Source organism: Schistocerca cancellata, chromosome 1 (assembly GCF_023864275.1).
Source record: "Schistocerca cancellata isolate TAMUIC-IGC-003103 chromosome 1, iqSchCanc2.1, whole genome shotgun sequence".
NCBI classification, from domain to species: Eukaryota; Metazoa; Arthropoda; class Insecta; order Orthoptera; family Acrididae; genus Schistocerca; species Schistocerca cancellata.
This window is the reverse complement of record NC_064626.1, coordinates 734,235,606-734,262,877: the sequence shown is the minus strand read 5'-3', so window position 1 is coordinate 734,262,877 and position 27,272 is coordinate 734,235,606. Positions and strand designations below refer to the sequence as shown.

General features: G+C 45.4%; 1 protein-coding gene across 1 annotated transcript in view; it reads left to right on the top strand.

Annotated features, from left to right (window-relative positions):
* LOC126185491 (cyclic nucleotide-gated cation channel subunit A) overlaps positions 1 to 27,272 on the top strand; it is a 358,388-nt gene that overhangs the window by 201,099 nt on the left and 130,017 nt on the right. The window contains exon 5 of the mRNA XM_049928133.1: positions 4,818 to 5,083. Within this exon, the coding sequence (XP_049784090.1) occupies positions 4,818 to 5,083 (266 nt within the window). The remainder of the gene's footprint in view (positions 1 to 4,817; positions 5,084 to 27,272) is intronic.

Genomic DNA, 27,272 nt, shown 5'->3' with positions numbered 1-27,272 from the left:
CAAAATGTAAATGTCGTGTGACTAGGGCCTTCGTCGCGTAGATCGTTCGCCGGGTCCAAGTCTTTCGATTTGACGCCACTTCGGCGTCTTGCGCGTCGATGGGGATGAAATGATGATGATTAGGACAACGCAACACCCAGTCCCTGTGCGGAGAAAATCTCCGACCCAGGCGGGATCAAACCCAGGACCTTAGGATTGACATTCTGTCGCGCTGACCACTTTTTTTCATTTTGTTCTTTATTGTTGGTTGCGTTTGGTGTGGGCGGACGTCACGAGACATCCGTTCAAGTTGATCGTTGATTCCTGAGCTAACGTGCCGGCAACACATAGCTGCCGGGGGCGGACACAAATGGTAATGTATCTTGTCAAATCAGATCCCGCTTAAGCTCATTACCCCTCTACAGGGTGGTCCATTGATAGCGACCGGGCCAAATATCTCACGAAATAAGCATCAAACGAAAAAACTACAAACTCGTCTAGCTTGAAGGGGGAAACCAGATGGCGCTATGGTTGGCCCGCTAGATGGCGCTGCCATAGGTCAAACGGATATCGACTGAGTTTTTGTAAATAGGAAACCCCATTTTTATTACATATTCGTGTACTAAGTAAAGAAATATGAATGTTTTAGTTGGACCACTTTTTTCGCTCTGTGACAGATGGCGCTGTAATAGTCACAAACGTAGAAGAACGTGGTAGCACGTAACATTCCGCCAGTGCGGACGGTATTTACTTCGTGATACATTACCCGTGTTAAAATGGACCGTTTACCAATTGCGGAAAAGGTCGATATCGTGTTGATGTATGGCTATTGTGATCAAAATGCCCAACGGGCGTGTGCTATGTATACTGCTCGGTATCCTGGACGACATCATCCAAGTGTCCGGACAGTTCGCCGGATAATTACGTTATTTAAGGAAACAGGAAGTGTTCATCCGCATGTGAAACGTCAACCACGACCTGCAACAAATAATGATGCCCAAGTAGGTGTTTCAGCTGCTGTCGCGGCTAATCCGCACATGAGTAGCAGACAAATTGCGCGAGAATAGAGAATCTCAAAAACGTCGGTGTTGAGAATGCTACATCAACATCGATTGCACCTGTACCATATTTCTATTCACCGGGAATTGCATGGCGACAACTTTGAACGTTGTGTACAGTTCTGCCACTGGGCACAAGAGAAATTACGGTACGATGACAGATTTTTGAACGCTTTCTATTTAACAACGAAGCGTCATTCACGAACAGCGGTAACGTGAACCGCCATAATATGCACTATTGGGCAACAGAAAATCCACAAGGGCTGCGACAAGTGGAACATCAACGATCTTGGCGGGTTAATGTATGGTGCGGCATTATGGGAGGAAGGATAATTGGCCCCCATTTTATCGATGGCAATCTAAATGGTACAATGTATGCTGATTTCCTACGTAATGGCCTACCGATGTTACTACAAGATGTTTCACTGCATGATTGAATGGCGATGTACTTCCAACATGATGGATGTCCAGCATATAGCTCGCGCGCGGTTGAAGCGGTATTGAATAGCTTATTTCATCATAGTTGGATTGGTCGTTGAAGCACCATACCATGGCCCGCACGTTCACGGGATCTGACGTCCCCGGATTTCTTTCTGTGGGGAAAGTTGAAGGATATTTGCTATCGTGATCCACCGACAACGCCTGACAACATGTGTCAGCGCATTGTCAATGCATGTGCGAACATTACGGAAGCCGAAACACTCGCTGTTCAGAGGAATGTCGTTACACGTACTGACAAATGCATTGTGGTTGACGGACATCATTTTGGGTATTTGTTTCATTAACGTGGTATTTACAGGTAATGACGCTGTAACAGCATGCGTTCTCAGAAATGAAGAGAATCGTTCAACGTGACAGAAATGCAACCGTTCCGCCAGTTGCTGCAGATTTCGATGCTGGGCCATCAGCAAGTGTCAGCGTGCCAAACATTGAACGAAATGTCATCGATATGGACTTTCGGAGCCGAAGGCCCGTACGTGTATCCTTGATGACTGCACCATAGAGATCTTTACGCCACGGCTGGGCCCGTCAGCATCGACATTGGACTGATGATGACTGGAAACATGTTGCCTGGTCGGACAAACATACCATCGCAGAGACGTCCGTGTTGTGCACATAGCAATGAGCATCGCTGGTATAGAGAAACAACTCAAAGAGTTGAAAGGAAATAAGTCGCCAGGTCCTGATGGAATAGCAGCTCTATTTTACAAAGGGTTCTCTATAGCTCCTTACGTAGCCTGCATTTATCGCGAATCTCTCGTCCAGTGAACAGTCCTAAGCGACTGGAAAAAAGCGCAGGTGACCCCTGTAGGCAAGAAGAATAAAATAGCTGACGCACAAAATTATGCGCCAATATCTTTAATATCGGTTTACTGCAGAATCCTTGAACATATTCTTAATTCGAATATGATAAATCTCCTTGAGAGGGAGAAGCTTCTGTGCACAAATTAGCACGGTTTTAGAAAGCATTGCTAGTGTGAAACTCGGCTTGACCTCTTCTCACATAAGATCCAGCGAACCGTGGATAAAGCCAATAGGAGTATTTCATTTTCCTAGATTTCCGTACAGCATTTGACACGGTGCCACACAGCAGACTGTTACCGAAGGTACGAGTATCGTCAGGACTACCCCAGGGAAGTGTGATAAGACCGCCGTCATTTTTTATCTACGTAAATGATCTGGTGGACAGGGTGAGCAGAAGTCTGCAGCCGCTGATGTTGCTGTTGTGCACGGGGAAGTGTCGTCGTTGTGACTCTGTGGAATGGTAGTTGATGTGATGAATTGGGGATAGCTCTAAATGTGGAAATATGTATATTAATGCAGATGAGTGAGGGAAACAAATCATCGTGTACGACTACAGTCTTAGTAGTGAGCTGCTTGACATAGTCACGTCGATTAAGTACCTACGCGTAACATTGTAAAGCGATATGAAATGGAATGAGCATGTCAGGACTGTAGCAGGGGAGACGAATGGTCGACTTCGGGTCAGTGGGAAGATTTTAAGCAAGTGTAAAGGAGACCGCATGGAGGACACTACTGTGATCTAGTGTTGAGTGCTGTTCGAGTTTTTGGGATCCGCACCAGGTCGGATTTAAGGAAGACATCGAAGCAAACCGACGCGAGCTGGTAGATTTGTTACCGGTAGGTTTAAACAACATACAGCTACAACGAAGATGCTTCGGCAACTCAAATGGGACTCACTGGAGGGAAGGCGACTTTCTTTTCGAGGAGCACTGCTGAAAAGATGTAGAGAATCCCCGTTTGAGGGTGACTGCAGAACAATTCTACTGCCATCGACCTACATTCAGCGTTAGCACTACGAAGATAAGATCAGAGAGATTAGGGCTCGTACGGAGGTATATTCAGAGTAACACATAACACGTCAGCCTCAGTTGCAAATAGAAACCAGACTTTACCCAGCTTTCAGCCAAAATAATTTGGCCCTCTTCACAAACGAGTGACACTGAAGAAGGCCAAATAATTTTGGCTGAAACCTGGGTAAAGTCTGGTTTCTATTTGCAACTGAGGCTGACGTTATCACAATTGCTAACACGGCTGCACAATATTAAAAATTCTTCATTTAAAGAGTGTTCGGAGACTCACGTTACAAATTTGTAAGTCTTGTAGGCCCTTCTTCGAAGCCATTGCGTAACCGTGGTGAACGGGTATGCGCTGAGTCGGACGTTGTGGGTAATGATCTTGATAAAGGTGACGAGTAGTCCTTCCGTTACCGTGAGCTTCGCCATTTCGGTATATCCTGTAAACGTGTACTCAACCAAGTTGCTCTAATACTCACAGACACGTGAATGAGCCGGGTCAGAGAGGTAGGATAGGTGTGAAATGACATATGACGTTAGCACCCCCTATCCCGTGGCCAACGAGATGTGCGGCCCCTGCAGTGAACTTCTGACGCCACATTAGTTGGCTTGTCCGCTACACTTCTAACACTTCGCGAACACCCGGCTCCGTGCAGGGTCCAAAGGAAATCAATATTTAATTGAAAAAGTACCCACCAAAGTTCTTAATTTTGTCGTGTGCTATCGAGAACTCACATGCATTTAAAATCAGAATTATTAAACTCTTCTGAAATAAGCACTCTGTCCCCGCCCCGCCGGAGACAGCTGCTGGCTCTCGTAAGACCTGCAGTCTCAAGCGCTGTGATGTACGCACCACGGCCTGTCGCATATCTACCTAGCGAACATATTTTCAAACGGCTATAGCACGGAAAAGATGCGTTTCCGGACGTGGGTTCCAATTGAAAATATTGTCTACTCAATCCCCTCTACAATGCTAGAAGCTTGTAACGAAATTTTCCGATCACCCTACAGACAGTCGTTTCTCCCTTGATCTTTTTGCGAGTGAAACAGAAAAGGGAACTAGTAGTGGCACAGTGTATCCTCCAAGTAGCTTGAGCCATATGTATGTAAATTTAGATGTAGATGTAGATTTTTATTCAAAACCTGAGGCTGAATCGCCTAAAATTTGCCGGCCGGAGTGGCCGAGCGGTTCTAGGCGCTACAGCCTGGAACCGCGCGACCACTACTGTCGCAGGTTCGAATCCTGCCTCGGGCATGGATGTGTATGATGTCCTTAGGTTAGTTAGGTTTAAGTAGTAGGGGACTGATGACCACAACAGTTAAGTCCCATAGTGCTCAGAGCCATTTGAACCATTTTTGAGCCTAAAATTTTGTATGACAGGGCTGCCGGTTTTAGAGGTATGTGGTAGAGTTTTGTGGTGAGAGTGCAGCCCGCAGCGTTCACTCTGGACCTCTGTGGCAGGCTACCTGGAGCAGGGGCTGATGGTGCGCGACGCGCGGCAGCTGCGGCGGCACTACGTGGAGACGGGCCGCTGGCGCCTGGACGTGCTCAGCCTGCTGCCCACCGACCTCGCCTACCTGTGGTGGCCGCCCGACTCCTGCCACGTGCGCGTCCCCTGCCCCGTCATCGTGCGCGCCAACCGCCTGCTGCGCCTGCCGCGCATGAGCCAGTTCTTCGACCGCACCGAGACCAAAACTGGCTACCCCAATGCTTTCCGGATTTGCAAGGTAAACGACGACAAATATTTCTCATTTTACAAAATTATTGAATCTTTCGTCGCCACTTGTTGACAAACTGTCTACTGTCTTCTTCAGCCGTTGTTTGGTTGCTGATTTTTCTGACATTCCGTTAGTACGAGTGGATGGCATTCTTATCAGGCTAGCGGCCGCAGATTATGCTGTAGTGCCGCTATCTAGTCCTTGAGCAAAAAAGTAAGTCCTTAGCAAAAGTAATGGGAATGTGGAAGCCGCCATAGAGTGTATCGTTAAAAGCCGCGAGTCGATAGTCGCCAGTGTGGACTACAATAAAGACCACATGGGGTTTGCGAAGCCCCGAAAGCCGAGCACAGCAGTAAATTGTCCACACAGCGGTAACCGCGTAGCCAACTGGGCGAAGTCACCACACCGGGGCAAGTCTCTTGTGTCTGTTTGCCAGGTTTCAGTGAAACAAATGCGCGCCAGAGGAATTTAACAAAGCCTGAATTTCGAGGCAGGAGATCACTTCTCGTCGCCGGAATCCAGCAGCACCACTAAGATGCCGCAGCTACACTGGACAGCGAGATGACTGGCAATTGCCAGGAGCAACCGTGGGTTGAAGACAGGGCTACGCTTGTTGCCAGCACTTGGTGCCCACCCCCGCTGACCTGCCGTCGGTGCCTGCTTCCACTGATGCTGAGTCCTTGCGATACTTGACACCGCAGTGCCAACCACTGCCTAACTCCCGCTTGAGGGCAACGAGTCGCACAGTCATCTTCGCACACCATCGCGGTGATGCGAGTGGAGCAAGGGGCCACCGGGCCTCCACGACTCTTAAGGAAAGTAGCTTGCCGCTGCCATCAAGGGACGCGGCTCGCAAAGGCTGCCGACCGACCAAGTGTCTTGTGATATCAGCACCGCAGGCCAGCTCAGCAGCCAAGGTGGAGGACGCCACCCGCTCATCAGCACCAGCCGGGACAACATACAGAGGAGACGTAGCCATACTACGTCATGTATTGAAGTCAATAAAAGCCATCCTTAACTGACAACAGCCGGCCGGTGTGGCCGAACAGTTCTAGGCGTTACAGTCTGGAACCGCGCCACCGCTACGGTCGCAGCTTCGAATCCTGCCTCGGGCATGGGTGTGTGTGCTGTCCTTAGGTTAGTTAGGTTTAAGTAGTTGTTAGGTTTAAGTAGTTCTAAGTTCTAGGGGACTGATGACCTCAGAAGTTAAGTCCCATAGTGCTCAGAGCCATTTCAACCATTTTTAAACTGACAACAGTGTTTCCACTGGAGAAACTTTGGCCCCAACATGTTCCTTCCCCTTCCCACCCCTCCCCCGTTCAATATGTATGTGCCGCACCAGTATCCGAGGGCTTTTCCCAGGTCATCACCGCCGTGGTTCTCCCTTTGATACCTGCAAGTGTCATTCGTTGCAGCACGGGAATCTCGTTGAGGCTTTCCTCTTTCTTGTTGAAGCTGTTGCCATACTTGTAGATTTACAAGGCTTCCCTGAACAAACCGGTGTGGTAGCTCTTCTCCGCAGCAAGAACTTCTGTATCCGCAAATTTTATTACGTGGTCGGTCTCACGCAACACGTGCTCCGCCACGGTCGATTTCTCCACCTCTCCCAACCTGCAATGCCGTTTATTTTCGATGATTCTAGTGTGTCCAGTCATTCCAACGTAGTCTTTTCCGCTTGTACGGGGAATGCGATATACTCTCGACATTGAAAATGTGTCCCTTTCAGCCTTCGCCGATCTGAGATACTTTGATCTCCTTTCTCGGTATAAAAATAGTCTTTGCTCCGTGTTTGCGCAACGCATACGACCGATTCTTTCCGTCACCCTTGCGATGTATGGCAAAAAGGCTGTAGCCGACATCTCTTCTTCCGTTGTATTATTTTACCAAGTGTTAGATCTTATGGCATTTTTTTTTTTTTTTTTTTTTAGTGCCGATGTACCCATTGCTGCTCAGAATACTTTCCCCGTGTTACATCTCGCTTCTGATGTGCTGCGGCTGACATATTCGCCTTGCACGCATTATGAGCCTATTAATCATTCCCCTTCTGTGGCTCGGGTAATGATTTGACAATTTGTGTAGGTATCTGTCCCTGTGCGTCTGTTTTCGATGCACGCTACGTGCGATGTTCTCACCATTCCTGATAACCAGCTCATCCAGAAAGAGTAGCTGTCGGCCCTTTTTTCGTCCTAGTAATGTTTATGTTGACATGGATATTGATCGGGTGTCTTAGGAAGTCACCGAGCTATTTCTCATAAAGGTTGCTGTGGAAAAGAGCTACCACCCCCGTTTGTTCATGGAAACCTTAGAAATGCATAAATGCACGAACATGACAACAGCTTGAGCAAGCAAGGGGAGAACCACAACGTTATGACCAAAGAAAAGCTCTCGGACGTTGGCGCGCCAGGTACACATAATCTGCGACCGCGATTTCGACTCCAGTGCGCCACCAGCAATGAAGGGAGACGCTTTGACAATGCCAGGCACTCTTGCTGACGAAACGTCAAAAAAATCAGCAAACAAACGTCGGCCGAACTATCCGAGACAGAACCTAATGGGCAGTTTATCATTTCTCATCTTCTTTTGGAACGGAATGCAGTAGCATCACAGTGCACATATAGCCTTTCATAAAATAAGGCTCGCGATTGTAATTATTACCTTGTGGATATTATTTCCAATTCAAGTTGCCCACAACCAATCAGTAGCATCAAACACCAGTCCGTGAATCACCAGTTTTGTCCACTTAAAATCCACAGTGTCTCTCTTTCATAGATTTTATGTTATCGTGCAGGTTGTCTTGCTTTCATTATCTGGCAAATTTTATTTTTATTTTAATTCTGCGACCGGATGCCCTTCCTGCCGCCATAGTCGTCACTTACTCTAGGGCAGGGGAGTCGTGAATGCCGAATGTCTACGAATCTTGCAAACTTTGTTCTGCGTGTTATCGTATTTGCATAGTATTTTCGGAGGAGAAGACTGGCAACCAGTCCAGCATTTCCCTAAAAAAACATGAAATACCACACAAAAACCCACACTCAAACTGGCCAGTGGTTAATCCACCACGCACTTTCGATTCAGTTCGCTGTCACCTCTCTGTCTCACAAGCTAGCGTCTTGTGGGTGAAGGTACACAAGCAGGTCGCTTACGATACAAAGTCGACCAAAGAAATGGCTAAGTATTAAAAGGGCGTTGTAGATGTGCTGGTTACCCACCCGGACAGCCGTGTGCATTAAAGTGGCCTTTTCTGAGACGGGGCGTCACGCTGGCCCAATTCGAATCCGAAAATTCAAATGGCTCTGAGCACTATGGGACTTAACATCTGAGGTCATCAGTACCCTAGAACTTAGAACTACTTAAACCTAACTAACCTAAGGACATCACACACATCCATACCCGAGGCACTATTCGAACCTGCGACCGTAGCAATCGCGCGGTTCCGGACTGAAGCGCCTAGAACCGCTCGACCACCGCGGCCTGCAGTTCGAAACCGCCCGGCGGATTAACGACGAGGGCTGATGTGCCGGCCAGCCTGGATGTGGTTTCTAGACGGTTTACCATATTCCGCTAGGCGGCTAGCGGGCTGGTACCAGCATTCCTATCAGGTATAACTGTGCAAACATTTAGAAAATTTTCTCACACTCGCACGTAGAATTTATTCTAGGCTCAGGTAGATGGGGTGCACTGATTCACTAGGGTGAATAGGAGACTTGTGATCGTACATGTTTGGTCTCCTTAACACCCATGTTAAGCAACAACATGTACTGAGGTGACAGAAGTCGAACGATATTGCTGTAGTATCGCGTACACAAGATATAAAAGGGCAATGCATTGGCAGAACTGTCATTTATACTCAAGTGATTCGTGTGAAGAGTTTCCGACGTGATTATGGCCACACGACGGGAATTAAGACTTTCAACGCGGAATTGTGGTTGGAGCCGGACGCACAGGACATTCTATTTCGGAAATCGTTAGGCAATTCAATATTCCATTATTCACAGTGTCAAGAGTGTGCCGAAAATACCAAATTTCAAGCATTACCTCTCACCACGCACAACGCAGTGGCCGACGGCTTTGACTTAAGGGGCTCCGGAACGCCCTATACTTGCCATGTTAAAATAACGCTTATAAATTACATCTTTCCTCACAAAGTATTTGAGGTAGGAAGTTGAACTTTTTACAGATTATTTATTGCAATATGGGCTACAACATAACACAGGGATTTTACAAAATTTTAGTTCAGTTATTAAAGATGATTTTTTTCAATTGTAATGAAAATTCACAACATTTTTTTGCAATTTTTTATTTATATATTCAAAAATATACAGTTTTTTGGAAAAAGGCTGTGTTAAATTATGCAGAAGGTACTGTGTAACATTTACTGAAAGTTTGAAACAAATATGTTTGGAAGATCCTTAGAAAACATGTAATTAGTATGAGAAAATAAAAGTTTTGGGAATCGAGCGACAAAGATTGGATTAACTTTTTAGTGCATTCCAGGTCCATAGGATGGATTATCTTCATCCTCTGCAAACTCCTCCTCCAGCTTCCTCTTGTTCCTCCTCCTGTTTACTCTTGCTTGTATTTCTAGACTCTTTACAGCCCTGTCTGCAGCCCGAAGGCGTTCCTTGTCTAAAGCAAGCATCGCTCGTACCATGTTAGAACCTATCTTCATTCCCATATTTCTAAATACCTTTGGCTTTCCAACATTTCTCCTTTTCTTAAAAGCCTTCAGAGGATTTCTAATAACTTTACTGTTACTCATTATTATACTTCAACAAAACAAAGACTCAAAGAAACAGAATTAATTACGAATATTTTCGAGATAACGACAGAGTAAATAAACATGAAACAATCGACAATCACACCAGCGATATACATTGAACCATCACAGGTTAGCCACAACACATACTTTATCTCACATCACTAAAATGTACCTGATGAACACGGACGTTAATATTAACACCATTTGACAGCAGTTTAACAGCGCCACAGTGGGTCACGCCCATGTAGAACACATTTCAAAAAAAAATTAAAAATAGTTGTAGTCTTCGGAATTGAATAAATTATATATCTATTAAAAGGTAATAGTCTGCAGATTCAGAAAACGCAAAAAAGTAAAAATTGAGCTTTTCATGATTTTGAGCCTTTCCGGAGCCCCTTAACGACCGAGAGCGTGGCGTTTGCGTAGAGTGTCAGTTCAGTGCTAACAGACAAATACTGCGTGCAATAACCACAGAAATTAATGAGGGACGTACGATGAACTGCGGAATTTGGTGTTTATGGGCTATGGCAGCAGACGGCCGGCTCGAGTGTCTTTGTTAACAGCATGACATTGCCTGCAGCGCCTCTCTTGGGCGCGCGACCGTATCGACTGGACCCTAGAAGACTAGAAAACCGTGGTCTGCCCTGATGGGTCCCGTTTTCAGTTGGTAAGCGCAGACCCCACGAAGCCATGGACCCTGGTTATCTACAAAGCACTGTGAAAGCTCGTGGTGGTCCCATAATGATCTGGGCTGTGTTTACATGGAATCGACTGCGTCCTCTGGTCCAACTGAACCGATCATTGACTGGAAATGGTTATGTTCGGTTACTTGTAGACCATTTGCAGTCATTCATGGAATTCACGTTGACAAACAAGAAGACATTACGCCATGCCACCGGGCCTCAATTATTCGAGACTGGTTTGAAGTACGTTCTGGACAATTCTAGCGGAAGATTTGGCCACTCATATCGCCCGACATGTATCCCATTGAACATTTGAGGGATGCAATCGAGAGGTCAGTTCGTGCGCACACTACTGCACGGGTAACACTTGCGAAATTATGAGTGGTTGTAGAAGCAGCATCGCTTAATATTTCCGCAAGAGATTTCCAGTGATTGTTGAGTCCGTGCCATGTCGAGTTGCTGCACTGCGCCGGGCAAAAGGAGCGATACGATATTTGGAGGTATCCCATGACTTTTGCCACCTAAGCGTGTATGCTGTGATGAGAACGTCTACAGACAGTGATATCGAATCAAACGGACTCTTATTGCGACAGTGAAAAATATCGTTGCAGGTAAGCTACCTTCGAAATTAGCCCGAAATCCAATTTTCCGTGCAATGGTTTAGCGTGAAGGCAGGTAAATGAAAGACTACCGAAGAGCTGATTTTTCTAGTATGGAGAACTTTTGATCATTTTATTTATTCCCTGTTTTGCTCCGCGTATTTCTTGAAAAAAGGGCAACACGACTCTGTATCCAGTCCATATTGAGTCATATCTGTCTCAAGCGTCAACAGTTTGGAGCAGTCGGTGTTGTCCATGGTACCAAATAGTAATCTTGTTGTCGCAAAGTATGACGATGGACAGCGTCAAAATTGAAGTGACATTATCGTAATGATGATTCGATGCATTCGACAGGATGTTTCTATAATAACAATTACATCGTACTAGAGTATCTTCAGGTTGGCGTAAGGGGTGTTCTTTTCAAAGGAATCAATGCGCGTGGTCGAGGTCACGTAGATGGTACAACGTACGGCGTCAGACTATTACACACTTGTATCACTGCTCCAGCGCTTGCCGGCCGGTGTGGCCGTGCGGTTCTAGGCGCTTCAGTCTGGAACCGCGTGACCGCTACGGTCGCAGGTTCGAATCCTGCCTCGGGCATGGATGTGTGTGATGTCCTTAGCTTAGTTAGGTTGAAGTAGTTCTAAGTTCTAGGGGACTGATGACCACAGATGTTAAGTCCCATAGTGCTCAGAGCCATTTGAACCATTTGAACCTCCAGCGCTTCGTTGCTACTCGTGGAGGAAGCTCTGCTGTTCATTTCAGGCAAACCTGTCATCGATGCTGACAGAAGACTTCCGTCATCCACAGCCGATTTTACGACTTATCCAGGGCTCTTCATTTTCCCTATTTTACAAACACACATCACTGTCGTAGTTCAAACCTCTTTTGGCTGCACATTTACGATCGGACAAATTACATTTGCGAATACTGTCAACGTTTATCTCTCATACAATGTTTGCTAGTTGTAAAGACCGATGCACAGCCACGCTTCCCGAGAGTCATTATGTGTATTTCGTGTAATTGAGGTGTTGTACAGGACGGAAGGAAAGAGATCTGGTGATAAGGTCAGAGCGGGGTAGGGGGCGTGGAGTCGAGCAAAATTTCCTAAAAATAGTTCGGGAATGCACCGAATTGGGGCTACGGCCATAAAACGTCAGCCTGTCATCGACAAACGTGGGGAAGTTAGTCTGGTAAGCGAACATATTTCAATGTGTTCCAGCAGTCCGGTTTTATACTCTGCTATACTTGTTAGAACAATAATTCATTCATGCTCTAAGTACGTTAGCAAAAAAACTAAAACATGTGACATTTAGATTTCATTTTTTATAACAATGCATCCTAAAGTACAACGTGTCGACCATCTTTCTGTAGTCCTGTTTCTGCTGCACAGCTTACTTCAACAAACAACAAATAAACAACATTACCGTACTTTTAGCTGGTTCAAATGGCTCTGAGCACTATGGGACTTAACATCTTAGGTCATAAGTCCCCTAGAACTTAGAACTACTTAAACCTAACTAACCTAAGGACATCACACACACCCATGCCCGAGGCAGGATTCGAACCTGCGACAGTAGCAGTCCCGCGGTTCCAGACTGCAGTACTTTTAGCGTAGTTGATTTAAAAACTAAACTTTGTCCTGTAAACACAACAGAAATTTCGCCTCTACTTAACCAGCCGCCGTCAGGAATGTTAAGTTTGCCTGGCTTCACTGTTTAGCTGAAACCATTATCTCCACCTAATTTAATTAATAACTGCGCTCATCAGCATAATTGTTATTAGCTGGAGCAAGTTGGTTTAAGTGCACACTCTGGCGCCCTCGTGCCTGGTTGGCTTTCATTTCATAGCCGTAGTCTCACAACGCTGCATTTCCATTTGCTGGATTCAACGCCCCCTAACCTGTTCTGGCCGTATTATCACGCTCTTTTTCTCCGTTCTGTATACAGTGCGTTTGAGTGCTAATACCAAACATACATTACTTTATGCAATTTAAAATTTCAGGTTAAATATGAAATACTTAGTATTTGGTGATGAATAATGTAGTGTAATAAGCTGTCATATGTGTTTCTAAAATAAAAAGTCTAGTTTAAATATTTATTCTACAACATGGACAAAGAATTTAATTTTCGTACATTTCTTATTTCAAGGAAGGACTTACTTGTTACTTGTAGCTTACTACGGGCATCTGGTCGACATTTCACATGTTCAGCATCCATCCATAAGCAAATCCACTACGACTTTTATTCTTGTAACGAACAATAGATGAACCATAAATAAGGTAGCATTATAGCGAAAAACACAAACCGACTGATCGTCTCTAAACAGTGGCAAGCCGACAGCAGTGATAGCGAGATAGTTACAGCTGTCATGCTGGCTTTTGTAACACACTTAGATTCCAAACAGAATGACTTTAAGTTATACCAAGGCAAGGGCGGCCGGGGAAATGTTTCCGGAGGTGAGGGGTTGGGGTCGCCACCAAGACTCTAATATTGCCATTTTCGATATAAATGAGCCTGTCAGTTTCGAGACAACTCATGCCATTAGAAATAAATACACTACTGGCCATTAAAATTGCTACACCACGACGATGACGTGCTACAGACTCAAAAATTAACCGACAGTAAGAAGATGCTGTGATATGCAAATGATTAGCTTCTCAGAGCATTCACACAAGGTTGGCGCCGGTGGCGACACCTACTACGTGCTGACATGAGGAAAGTTTCCAACCGATTTCTCACACTCAAACAGCAGCTGACCGGCGTTGCCTGGTGAAACGTTGTTGTGATGCCTCGTGTAAGGAGGAGAAATGCGTACCATCGCATATCAGACTTTGATAAAGGTCGGATTGTAGCCTATCGCGATTGCGGTTTATCGTATCGAGACATTGCTGCTCGCGTTGGTCGAGATCCAATGACTGTTAGCAGAATATCGAATCGGTGGGTTCAGGAGGGTAATACGGAACGCCGTGCTGGATACCAACGGCCTCGTATCACTAGCAGTCGAGATGACAGGCATATTATCCGCATGGCTGTAACGGATCGTGCAGCCACGTCTCGATCCCTGAGTCAACAGATGGGGACGTTTGCAAGAGAACAACCATCTGCACGAACAGTTTGACGACGTTTGCAGCAGCATGGACTATCAGATCGGAGACCATGGCTGCGGTTACATCTGACGCTGCATCACAGACAGGAGCGCCTGCGATGGTGTACTCAACGGCGATATTGGGTGCACTAATTGCAAAACGTCATTTTTTCGGATGAATCCAGGTTCGGTTTACAGCATCGTGATGGTCGCATCCGTGTTTGGTGACATCGCGATGAACGCACATTGGAAGCGTGTATTCGTCACCGCCATACAGGCGTATCAGCCGGCGTGATGGTATGGGGTGCCATTGGTTACACGTCACGGTCACCTCGTGTTCGCATTGATGGCACTTTGAACAGTGGACATTACATTTCAGATGTGTTACGAACCGTGGCTCTACCCTTCACTCGATCCCTGCGAAACCCTACATTTCAGCAGGATAATGCACGACTGCAAGTTGCAGGTCCTGTACGGGCCTTTCTGGATACAGAAAATGTTTGACTGCTGCCCTGGCCAGCACATTCTCCAGATCTCTCACCAATTGGAAACGTCTGGTCAATGGTGGCCGAGCGACTGGCTCGTCACAATACGCCAGTCACTACTCTTGATGAACTGTGGTATCGTGTTGAAGCGGCATGGGCAGCTGTACCTGCACACGCCATCCAAGCTGTGTTTGACTCAATGCCCAGGCGTATCAAGGCCGTTATTACGGCCAGAGGTAGTCGTTCTGGGTACTGATTTCTCAGGATCCACGCACCCAAATTGCGTGAAAATGTAATCACATGTCAGTTCTAGTATATTATATTTGTCCAATGAATACCCGTTTATCATCTGCATTTCTTCTTGGTGTAGCAATTTTAATGGCCAGTAGTGGATTATAGATGACACAAGAAAACTTAATACACGCCAGAGGACTGATGGTTATCCAGTCAACATGCGAGTACGAATGGAAACTCTGTAGACCAGTTTCCAGTTGGGCGCAAGCGCCCTCTCCTTCAGCACCTCGCGGACATCTATGCACCAAGGCACGATACTGCCACCACCAGCCAGTGAATATCGCATGGAGCACATATCGAAGTCGTATCTCCTGACTCGAGCGTCGACATGATATAGAAGGATGCATTACATATCTGACCAGATAAACTAATTCCGTGATTGCGCAGCCTGACTGTTGTGCGTGTTACAAGTCGAACTGCAATCGTAACTGTAGAAGTTGCTGGGTCGCGAAGGAGACAGCTATAGGCCATTTGTTGCACAGACCTCAGTTTTACTAATTACTAATGAACGGTGTGTCCTCAAATACGAGGGGTGTCCAGAAAGTAAGTTCCGATCAGTCGCGAAATGGAAACGACTATGAAAATCCGTTAAAGCTTTGCACAGTTGTGTTGGGCCAGTGTCTTTAGTATGACCCTAGACAGCATCACGTCGCTCTTCTCATTTCCGAGCTCACAGTGAGCGCGTAAAGATGTTACAGGAAATAGTGTCTCCCGCCAAGTATGAGGGCCTGGTGAGAAATTTCGCCTAAAGCTATGCAGCCAACATTACATAGCTGTCGTGCTGTTTCTTCTTCAAGACAATTCTCAGCCGGATTCTGCAGGGGCAATGAAGATGCTCCTGCATCGTTTTCAATTGGAAATGTTTGATTACCCACAGTACAGCACGTAACTGTCTCCCTCTGAGTTTCATCTCTGCTCACATGAACTACTGGCTATTCAGACAACATTTTGGCACAGACAACGAGCTGTAGGCCAGCGTAGAGAATTGGCGGAAACCACTGGCGGCTTCCTTCTATCATGAGGGTATTGGAGAGTTGGTTCGACGCTACGACAAACGTCTAAGTCAGAACGGCGACTACGTAGAGAAGTAGCTGGAAGGTGTAGCTATCTATTACAAATAAAACATTTCTGATTTTCAATGTGTCTTCCATTTCGCGATCAATCGGAACTTACTTTCTGGACAGTCCTGGTACTTGAGTCGTGGCCAGTTGTAACTCGACTTCTGAAGGCGGAATATCTACCAGGTACGCGACGCTACGTGACCACAGTGGACGCGCAAGCCGGAGGACCCGGACACAAATCCCAGTGCAGACATTCTGAACTTTTCTATCCGTTGTTCCTGCACTGTCTTGAGGGTATATCGATAACCTTTTTTTTAAATAAAGCTACAGCCAGCTACTTGGCGTACTGTTGTCAGAAATGAGAGGAGTTTTTGTCTCTCTTCGTCTCACTGTCGACGTGACGCTGGTTTAACTTAAGTGAACGATAAGGAGTAGGTATCTCCAAAGTTGAGTTGAAATGCGGGTCCTGCTGACCGATCGTTCGACTTGAAACTACTACACACACAAAAAAAGGTTTGCATCACCTCGGTTCCGAGAGTTCTGGAACCTGTACAGAAAATTGGAATAGAGATAAACATACACATCTTTTCTGCCCTTTTCATTGCTCTTGAAAACGGCACATTGCATGTTGTACCACCACACAGCGAGACCTTCAGAGGTGGTGGACCAGATTGCTGTACACACCGGTACTTTTAAAAACCAGTAGCACATCCTCTTGCATTGACGCATACCTGTATTCGTCATGGCATACTATCCACAAGCTCATCAAGGCACTGTTGTTCCAGATTGACCCACTCCTCAATGGCGATTCGGCGTAGATCCCTCAGAGTGGTTGGTGGATCACGTCGTCCTTAAACAGCCCTTTTCAATCCATTCCAGGCATGTTCGATAGGGTTCATATATGGAGAACATGCTGGCCACTCTAGTCGAGCGATGTCATTATCCTGAAGGAAGTCATTCACAATGTGCGCACGATGGAGCGTGAATTGTCGTCCGTGAAGACGAATGCCTCGCCAATATGCTGCCGATATGGTTGCACATTCGGTCGGAGGATGGCATTCACGTATCGTACAGCCGTTACAGCGCCTTCCATTACCACCAGCGGCGTACGTCGGTCCCACATTATGCCACCCCAAAACAGCAGGGAACCTCCACCTTGCTGCACTCGCTGGACATTATGTCCAAGGCGTTCAGCCTGACCGGGTTGTCTCCAAACACGTATCCGACAATTGTCTGGTTGAAGGCATATGCGGCACTCATCCGGTGAAGAGAACGTGATGCCAATTCCTTGCGGTTCATTCGGCATTTTGTTGGGCCCATCTGTACCGCACTGCATGGTGTCGTGGTTGCTAAGATGGACCTCGCCATGGACGTCGTAAGTGAAGTTGTGCATCATGCAGCGAATTGCGCACAGTTTGAGTCGTAACATGACGTCCTGTGGCTGCAGGAAAAGCATTATTCAACAGGGTGGCGTTTTCTGTCAGGGTTCTTCCGTGCCATAATCCGTAGGCAGCGGTCATCCACTGCAGTAGCAGCCCTTGGGCGAGCTGAGCGAGGCATGTCATCGACAGTTCCCCTCTCTCTGTATCTTCTCCATGTCCGAATAACATCGCTTTGGTTCACTCCGAGATGCCTGTACACTTCCCTTGTCGAGAGCCCTTCCTGGCGCAAAGTAACAATGCAGACGCGATCCAACCACGGATTGACCATATAGGCATGGTTGGACTAGAGACAACACGAGCCGTGTCCCTCCTTCCTGGTGGAATGACTGGAACTGATGGGCTGTCCGACTCCCTCTGTCTAACAGGCGCTGCTCATGCATGGTTGTTTACATCGTTGGACGTGTTTAGTGACATCTCTGAACAGTGAAATGGACTGTGTATGTGATACAATATCCATAGTCAACGTCTACTTTCAAGAGTTCTGGGAACCGGGGTGATACAAAACTTTTCTTTATGTGTGTAAAATTGTCTTGGTTCGATCAGGAGCAACTAATCACTGTATCGAGAATATCTAAGTCATAGGGACTTTGATTTGCTGTTCGCAGCACAAGTCGCTCATCCCCATGGCGAACTGACTCTGTAGTTCTGTCAATGGAGTCGTAATCGAGTGGGCGGGCTTGAAATCCTCGGCCTGCGATCCGAATGTAAGTTTTTCAGGTATTCCAAAAGAACTTCAGTGACTGCAAGGATGGTTTCGTAACAAAGGTCGCTGCAAAATGTCGTGTCCCATATTTGATCGATCTATTCGTGTGCTGTAATGACCTTGACGTTGAAGGAAAGCCACTCTTTTCAACCATTTTGTCGCTGTAGTTTTAGGCTTACGAAGGAAAATGTTACAAATTAATTAATGATCCCTGTTTACGACAGCCGTTCACTTTTTTTGGCTTCGTGACCTCAACAAACTGCGGTCAACATTTTGATGAGCCATTAATAATTATTTCATTTATATCTTTTACTTCATAACTGAAGAGATAAGTAACATGTTTGCCACATTCAAAAGGTCTTCACAACAAATTTTACCATTACTCGAGAATAAGATCCGAGACAGCGCGGTCTACACATGAAAGAATATCCTAGAGCAAACCTTCTAAGTTGGCACGTAAACTTTTCACATTCACTTTATACGTGTTGCTTACAAATCCAGTAAGCAGAACGCATCCTACTCTAAGGTGACGAGTTATTTGGCTCGTTTCTTTTGCGACAAAATCATTTCACGCAAGGACGGGGCTAAATTCTCCTCCAGCGAGCCGAGATTTATTGTTTCCGCCGCCGCCTGTTCCTCCAGATTGCTATTTTCTTGAGAGTGGCGGATGAGCAATTACGGTGACTCGTGATTAAAATTCTCCCTCCTTCTGCGGAGAATCGAGGCAACAGAGGTTGTAACGGAGGAGGGTGGAGGTCTGTAGCCGGGCCAGGCGCTACCTCGGTCTGTTCACTGGGTGCCTGGCTCGGTAGCAGATCCTGCCCATTCACGTGTGGACGACATGTACAGTACGTGTGGTTCTGAGATACAGGGTACACATACTATCAGTAGCACCGTCAATTGCCTAAGTGGCAAAACAGGGTCACACACATTAACTTCTTGTCTGTCTTTCTCTGTTTATATGATGTATCGCTTAGGAACAAGCCATCTGCATCTACAGACCGTAAGACACCTCACGGCGTGTGGCAGACTACAAAATCCGGTACCAATTTAATTTCCCTAGTTCTCTCTTCCATTCATAGTCAATAAACCTTCACATGACATTTAATTTCTCATATTTTCTGGTCATGGTCATTCTCCGAAAGCAATATTTTGCACGACTCTTCTTCGTATTGCGCGGTTTTTCTTTGAATTTCAGGAGTAAACTATCCATGATACACAACGTCTTTCTTACAGCGTCCGCCAATGAAATTGGCACTTATTAAATGATTCCACGATAAATGTAATGTTCTTCGTTCGATTTGCTCTAACTCGTCTATTAACCAAAGGCGTTAAGGGTTCCATACTGATGAACAATATTCAGGATGCTGTCAAGTAAGTGTTTTGTAGAAGACTTCTTTCATGGATGAATTACGAGGGCATTCCGAAAGTAAATTTCGTCATTGTTTTTCACACTGGAATTTTATTGCCAAAAGCAAATACACAATCCTATTGTGAACGATTCATCTTGCTCTATTTTCCCGCATAGTCGCCACCGACATTGGAACGTAAGTGGCAGCGTGCAACCCATTTGAAGAAACCCCTCTGGTAAAACACGGTATCCTACGATGCAAGGAATTGTCGCGCGGCCTGCTCAATCTCAGCATTGGTTTGGAAATAAAGTTCCGAGAGTGTGGCTTTTAATGCGCGGAACAGTTGAAAGTACGATGGAGCAAGATCGGGGCTGAATGCCGGGCGATCCAATTTATTCCATCCGAAGCGACATATCTGATCCTCTGTGAGCCCTCGCGTTATCGTCCAAGAGCACAACACTTTCCTTCTAAAGACTGGTATGTTTCGTCGAATGGCGGAACTGAGTTTGGCGAGGGTATCGCAGTAGCTTTCTCCGTTGATGCTCCCTTGGTGGTGAGAATGATGGAGAATCACACCTTCTGCGTCCCAGAACACTGGCCATAACCTTTCCTACGGAGGTTCAAATGGCTCTGAGCACTATGCGACTCAACATCTGAGGTCATCAGTCCCCTAGAACTACTTAAACCTAACTAACCTGAGGACATCACACACATCCATGCCCGAGGCAGGATTCGAACCTGTGACCGTAGCGGTCGCGCGGTTCCAGAGTGTAGCGCGTAGGACCGCTCGGCCACCCCGGCCGGTTCCTACGCAGGGTGACACTTTAAATTTTTGCACGCCAGTGAACCGCGAGGTTTCCACGTCAATGGGGCAGCCTTGGGTCCTTGGGCAAAGTAGTGCACCCACGTCTCATCACATGTGATGATTCTGAACAGGAACTCATTTCCCTCCTGCGTGCACCGCATCAAGTGATCGCCGCGGATTCCCATTCTTGCGCTCTTGTGGCCTGGGATCGGGTTTCTCGGCTCCCACCTTGCAAACACATTTCGGCAACCCAGCGCATCATGAAGCATGGGATGGGCCTGAGCACGGCCAGTACGCAGTGTGGACACCACGTCTCACATCGTTATTCACTTATCTGCTAACGCCGTGTCCTGTACTCTGTCAACGTTGTTTCCATGCGTGGGTGGGGAGAGACGCCCACTTCGACCTTAATCCCCTACAACCTGCCGCCCTACTCTGAAAACGCAACACTAGCAACCACCTGTTTGACGAGACGTGACCTCTTCGTCTTACACGGTCTGCAGGCGTTCATGGGTGGCCGACACAATAGTCCCACGTGCCCCTTCATACCGGATAACAGGACGCACTTCCACTGGTGACCACATTGTCAGTACACGTCCATCTGCCATCGTGATGTGTACTCGAATAACTTAGGGCACGCCGGTCAGCTGCTACTCTGCCTTCTTCAGCGCTCTGCGCATGAGTCATTCCCCCCTCTGCTGATGCCCCTTCCGTCGTTGAACCAGCGATGGGTGTGGATTCATATGACGTTTGTTTGTGTCACATAGTGTAGCATTTCCTCTTTTAAAAACAATAACGACATTTACTTTTGGAAGGTCCCTCGTACATTTCCTTAAGACGCTCGCAGTGAACCTTACTCTAGGATCCGCTTCTCCTACAATTTGTTTTATGTGGTCATTCCACTGTAGGTCGCACTGGTAGGTATCGTATGGTTATTATTGTTTCAGTGGTTTATTCGTCTGTTTATGCGCAGTACGTTATATTTATTTGCGCTTAGGATCAGCTGCCACTCCCTGCACCAATCATGGATCATCCACAAGTCTTCCTGCATTTCGCTACGGTCTTCTGGTGTTGCAGCCTTCTCGCAGATGACAGGTTCGTCCGCCAAGATCACCACTAATATAACTTTGCTTTATAGTGACTCCAAGAAACCGTTTGCAAAAACGATGACACTATCTATATTTCTACGCTGTGCTTACTTAATAAACAAACACGAGTCATTAAAACATATGACGAAAATCAAGACGTGTTCAGAACTATATTTCCCTGTCGGAATATCTCATAATTTCGTTCAATAATTTCTTTAATTTCCTGTTCCTCCTTTAAAAAAAAAATCTGTCTTTAACCTCGTTCGATATCGTCGAGTATTTCTTCACATATATTTCTTTTAACCTTTTCATCTATGGACACCCACATACTAAACGTTTTCATTGATCTCATTTACATTTCCAATATCCAACTGCTCTATACTTTTTCCTTTCTGCTGTTCCTTCCAATACCAAGCTAACTATTCCTGGATGCCTTAAAATGTGCTCGCAAGCCTCCTCTGAAAAGATTATACAAGGTGTCCCAGGAGGAATGGTCAATATCTAGGAATATGGTAGGAATGCTCATTTGAAGGAAACAACTTCATATAAACATATGCCGTATTCTGTATGGTGTCCAAGCCGGCCGTTGTGACCGAGCGGTTCTAGGCGCTTCAGTCCGGAACCGCGCTGCTGCTACGGTCGCAGGTTCGAATCCTACCTCGGGCATAGATGTATGTGATGTCCTTAGGTTAGTTAGGTTTAAGTCGTTCTAAGTGTAAAGGACTGACGACCTCAGATGTTAAGTCCCATAGTGCTTAGAGCCGTTTGAAGCATTTGAATAGTGTCTGAGATAGAACACGTTTAATGTACTTTTGTTTTTTGGCTAGTAGTATCCTGTTAAATGTTAACATTATTTAACACTCTAAAATTCCATTTACTACTCTGTTCGCTACACTTTTACTTGAACCACCGCAACGGTGAAGTTATTGATGACAGTGCCACTGAAGCAGAGTTATTAAACACGATTTTCCGAAACTCCTTCATCGAGAAGACAAGTAAATATTCCTGAATTCCAATCAAGAACAACTGGCAAGATGCTAAACATAGAAATAGATATCCTCGGTGTCGCAAAGCAGCTTAATTCACTTAACAGAAGCAAGGCTTCCGATCAAGATTGTATACCACTCAGGTTCCTCTCAGAGTATGCTGATACAATAGCTCCATATTTAGCAATTATACAACCGCTCGCTCATAGGAAGATCCGCACCTAAGATTGGAAAATTGCTCAAGTCACACCAATACCCCAAAAGGGAAGTAGGAGTAATCCATTGAATTACAGGCCCATATCACTAACGTCGATTTGCAGTAGGGTTTTGGAACATATATTCTGTTCGAATATTATGACGTACCTCGAAGAAAACGATTTATTGACGCGTAGTCAGCACGGATTCAGAAAATATCGTTCCTGCGAAACACAACTAGGTCTTTATACTCATGAAGTAATGAGTGCTATCGACAGGGGATGTCAAATTGATTCCATATTTTTAGATTTCCAGAAGGCTTTAGATACCGTTCCTCACAAGTGTCTCCTAACCAAACTGCGTGCATATGGAATATCGCCTCAGTTGTGCGACAGGATTCGTGATTTCCTGTCAGAAAGATCACAGTTCGTAGTAATAGTCGGAAAGTCATCGAGTAAAACAGACGTAATACCTGGCGTTCCCCAAGGAAGTGTTATAGGCCCTCTATTGTTCCTGATATATATTAACGACATAGGAAACAATCTGAGTAACTGTCTTAGATTGTTTGCAGGTGATACTGTCATTTACCTTCTTATAAAGTCATCACAAGACCAAAACAAATTGCAAAATGATTTAGATAAGGTATCTGTATCGTGCGAAATGTGGCAGTTGACCCTTAATAAAGAAAAGTATGAAGTTATTCACATGAGTACTAAAAGAAATCCACTAAATTTCGATTACGCGGTAAGTCACACAAACCTGAAGGCTGTAAATTCAACTAAATACTTAGAGTTTACAACTACAAATAACCTAAATTGGAACGATCACATGTATAAAGTTGTGGGTAGAGCCAACCAAAGATTGCGATTCATTGGCAGAACACTTAGAAGGTGCAACAGGTCTAGTAAAGAGACTCCTTAGACCACGCTTGTCCGCCCTATTCTGGAGTATTGCTGTGCGGTGTTGGATCCGCGTCAGATGGGACTGACGGATGACATCGAAAAAGTACAAAGAAGGTCAGCTCGTTTTCTATTATCGCGAAGTAGGGAGATAGTGCCACAGACATAATATGTGAATTGGAGTGGTAATCATTAAAACAAATGTGTTTTTTCATTGCGACGGGATCTTCTCGTGAAATGTCAGTCACCAATTTTCTCCTCCGATTGCGAAAACATTCTGTTGGCACCCATCTACATAGGGAGAAATGATTATCACGATAAAATAAGAGAAATCAGGGCTCGCACAGAAAAATGTAAGTGCTCGTTTTCCCGCGCGCCGTTAAAGAGTGGAATGCTAGAGAGACAAGTTGAAGGTGGTTCATTGAACCCTCTGCTAGGTACTTTATTGTGAATAACAGAGTAATCACGTAGATGTATGTGAATCAATTTCCAGAAGCATACTGACGCATGCATCAAACCGCTGCCTTACGGAAATCTAGGAAAATTCAATCCACTTGTTCACCGGCATATACTGTTTGAATAGAGCAAGCTCTGTTTCGCACGAGTAGTCGTTTCTGATTCGGTGCTCATTCTTTGAGGGACTGTCCCTCCGGCAACGTCACAATGCTACAGCTCTGAATATGCGAGACACGGACACGGAGTGTTACATGCAGTACGGAGTGTCACAGATGGGCTTTGCCATTCTAGCCGTAGTTTTGCTTCACTAATAACATATCAAATCAGATCGGTAATTGTTACATTCAGAGTCAGTTGCAAGATGATTTAGCTCAACTTTATTTCCTTCTTTTCGTCACTGTGAAGCGCAAATCAAGACGAAAAGTCCCGTTCAACACGCAGCAGAAGTCAGGCAGTACTCATGTAGAGAAATTTTTTGTCTTACTTGAATGAGTACTAGAAAACGTTCAGAGCTTCCATTGTGGAAAGAATGTAATTTCGTGGAATGGCGTTCTAATCTACACGACTTCTCTACAATTCACATTGAAGTGCTTGGCAGAGCGTTCGTCGAACCAACTTCAGTCTATTTCTCTATCGTTCTTCCCTAGAAAAGCATGAGAAAAAAACGAACACACAAATCTTTCCATGCGAACTCTGAATTCTCTTATTTTATCGCAGTGATAATTTTTTCCTAGGTAGATGGGCGCCAACAAAATATTTTCGCATTGGGAGGAGAAAGTTGGTGACCGAAATTTCGTGAAAATATCTCTCCTTAAACGAAAAACGCCTTTGGTATGACGACTCCCAACCCAACTCGCATATCACGTCCGTTACACTTTCTCCCCTATTTCGCACTAATATGAGTTGCCTTCTTTGAACCTTTTCGATGTGCTCTGACAAACCTGTCTGATAGATACCGCGCAGCATTACTTTAGAAGAGACTGGACAAGCGTAGGATGGGCAGTCTCTTTACCACATTTTTTGCATCTTCTAAGTGTTCTGCCAAGAAGACAGTCTTTCTCACAACAATTTCTCTGTGATCGATCCAGTTTAATTGCTCCTAATTGTAACCCCTAGGTATTTAGTTGTGCTGACAACCTTTAAACTTGTGTGATTTGTCGTGCAGCCGAAATTTAACGTATTCCTTTCAGTAATCGTGTGGATGACCTCCAACTTTTTATAGTCACACACCACTTTATTGTCAAAATATATATCTTGTCTAAATCATTTTGTAGTTGGTTCTGATCTTCTAATGACTTTACTGGACGGTACACAGCAGCATCATCTGCAGACAATCTAAGAGGAGTGCTCAGATTGTCTCCTACGCTGTTTATACACATTAGAAACACCACAGGGTCTAAAACATTTCCATGGGGAACGGCAGATATCACTTCTGTTTTACTCGATGTGGTGATATTATCTTTAAAGTTTGCCCTATCATAATGAAATAATCGACAACAGTTGCAGAAAATGTAATTTTATACCAGTTTTGGTGGTATAATCATTCATAACAACACAAGCACAACATTCCATTACTCAAACACGCATACATACATGCATACACAAACACACGCACACACATACAACACACAAGGATGTTCAAGTACTTCACTAAGTGCCATCAAAGGCCGCGAAAAATAAATTACAACGAGCCGGTTCGAAAAGTTGTTAGGCAGTAAAAGAATAATCTTTGTTTTTGTGTTTGTAAATCTGCATTTTAATATCAGGTTCAATATATCAGTATACTTTAAATATTTAAAATGACTTGTTTGATAACACGCGCATAAGGAGTCTGAACGCGTAGCACTTTGGAACGTCAAAGCTAATCTCTGCATACCGGTATTATGTTCTCTGGTATTTCACTCGCGTTACGTTTCCGTCCTATAAGTTTTCGCTTGTAGAAGTTATGTCGCCCAGAAACATTTCCCTGAAGAGACATTTATTTTCGTCAGCTAGTGTGGCATGGCTGACTAACGAGGAAAACAAGCTTCATGTTTAACGCCCCAACGACGACGACGTTATAAGAAACAGAAGACAAGTTCTCATTACGAAGGATAGGGAAGAAAATCGGCCATGTACTTTGAAAGCAACCATATGCGCATTTACCTTAAGCGATTTGAGAAAGCGCAATAAACCTAAATACGAGTGGCTGGAGAGGGATTTTAACCGCAGTCGTCCCGAATATTATACCAGTGCCTCATCAATATTCTCGTATTGACGTGGAGAATATGCCACTGAAGTTATCAGCTTCCGTCACAACAAAAAGCGAAAAGTCTTCTCAGAATTTTAAACAGAGTGCAGCACAGGTTCACGAACTGGTACAGGTCTTTCTACTCCAACAAATACCGCCTGAAAAATATTTCGTGTTGCGTCACCTCACTTAACTCTGTGCCGAATGATTATTTGCCTAGGAGTTGCTCGCCCACGTTGTTATCACCGGCCCATAGTGCAGTTCCATTGGCCAAAGGAAGAGAGATTGGCTTCTTAAGCTGTCGGCTTCCTCCGTTCGTCGATCGAAGGACATGGGTCGTGAGTGTCCCTCAGGCCCGCCTGATCCCAACCTGGGCGAGGAAGCGCCGGCGGCGCGAATAGAAAGCGCTTCATTACCTTGCGCGAATTAACACCTTCACAACACGTGTTTACCACGTGCACGGCATTCTGAATAAAGACTTCGCAGGGCAGAAAGGCTTTGGAGCAACTCCACTCTCCTCCGTGGTGATCAATTATACCTCTTGTTTATTAGTAACGGATTTCCGCCTTATTAGGACATCGGGTAACAACTGACAAACGCCCACAGAGACACTAGTGAGAAAGAAACCATCCCTTAAAAGCTAAGGATGTTAACCACTGTAAAGACTCTTTGTTGATGGCTTCATACACGTAATGTCATAGTGTGTGGCTGCAGCTCTTGGTTCAAATGGTGGTTCAAATGGCTCTGAGCACTATGGGACTTAACATCTGAGGTCATTAGTCCCCTAGAACGCAGAACTACCTAAACATAACTAACCTAAGGATATCACACACATCCATGCCCGAGGCAGGATTCGAACCTGCGACCGTAGCGGTAGCGCGGTCCCAGACTGAAGCGCCAAGAACCGCTCAGCCACTGAGGCCGGCTACAGCTCTTGTTATGTGTCAAATATATTATGACTTGTACTCTCTTGAAACATCCCCTTGGAAAAATTAGTGAATTTACTGTGCTGATAAACCTCTTACGTTATTTGATTTTCAAACAGCTGAGCAGAACTGAACGTACTCAGACATT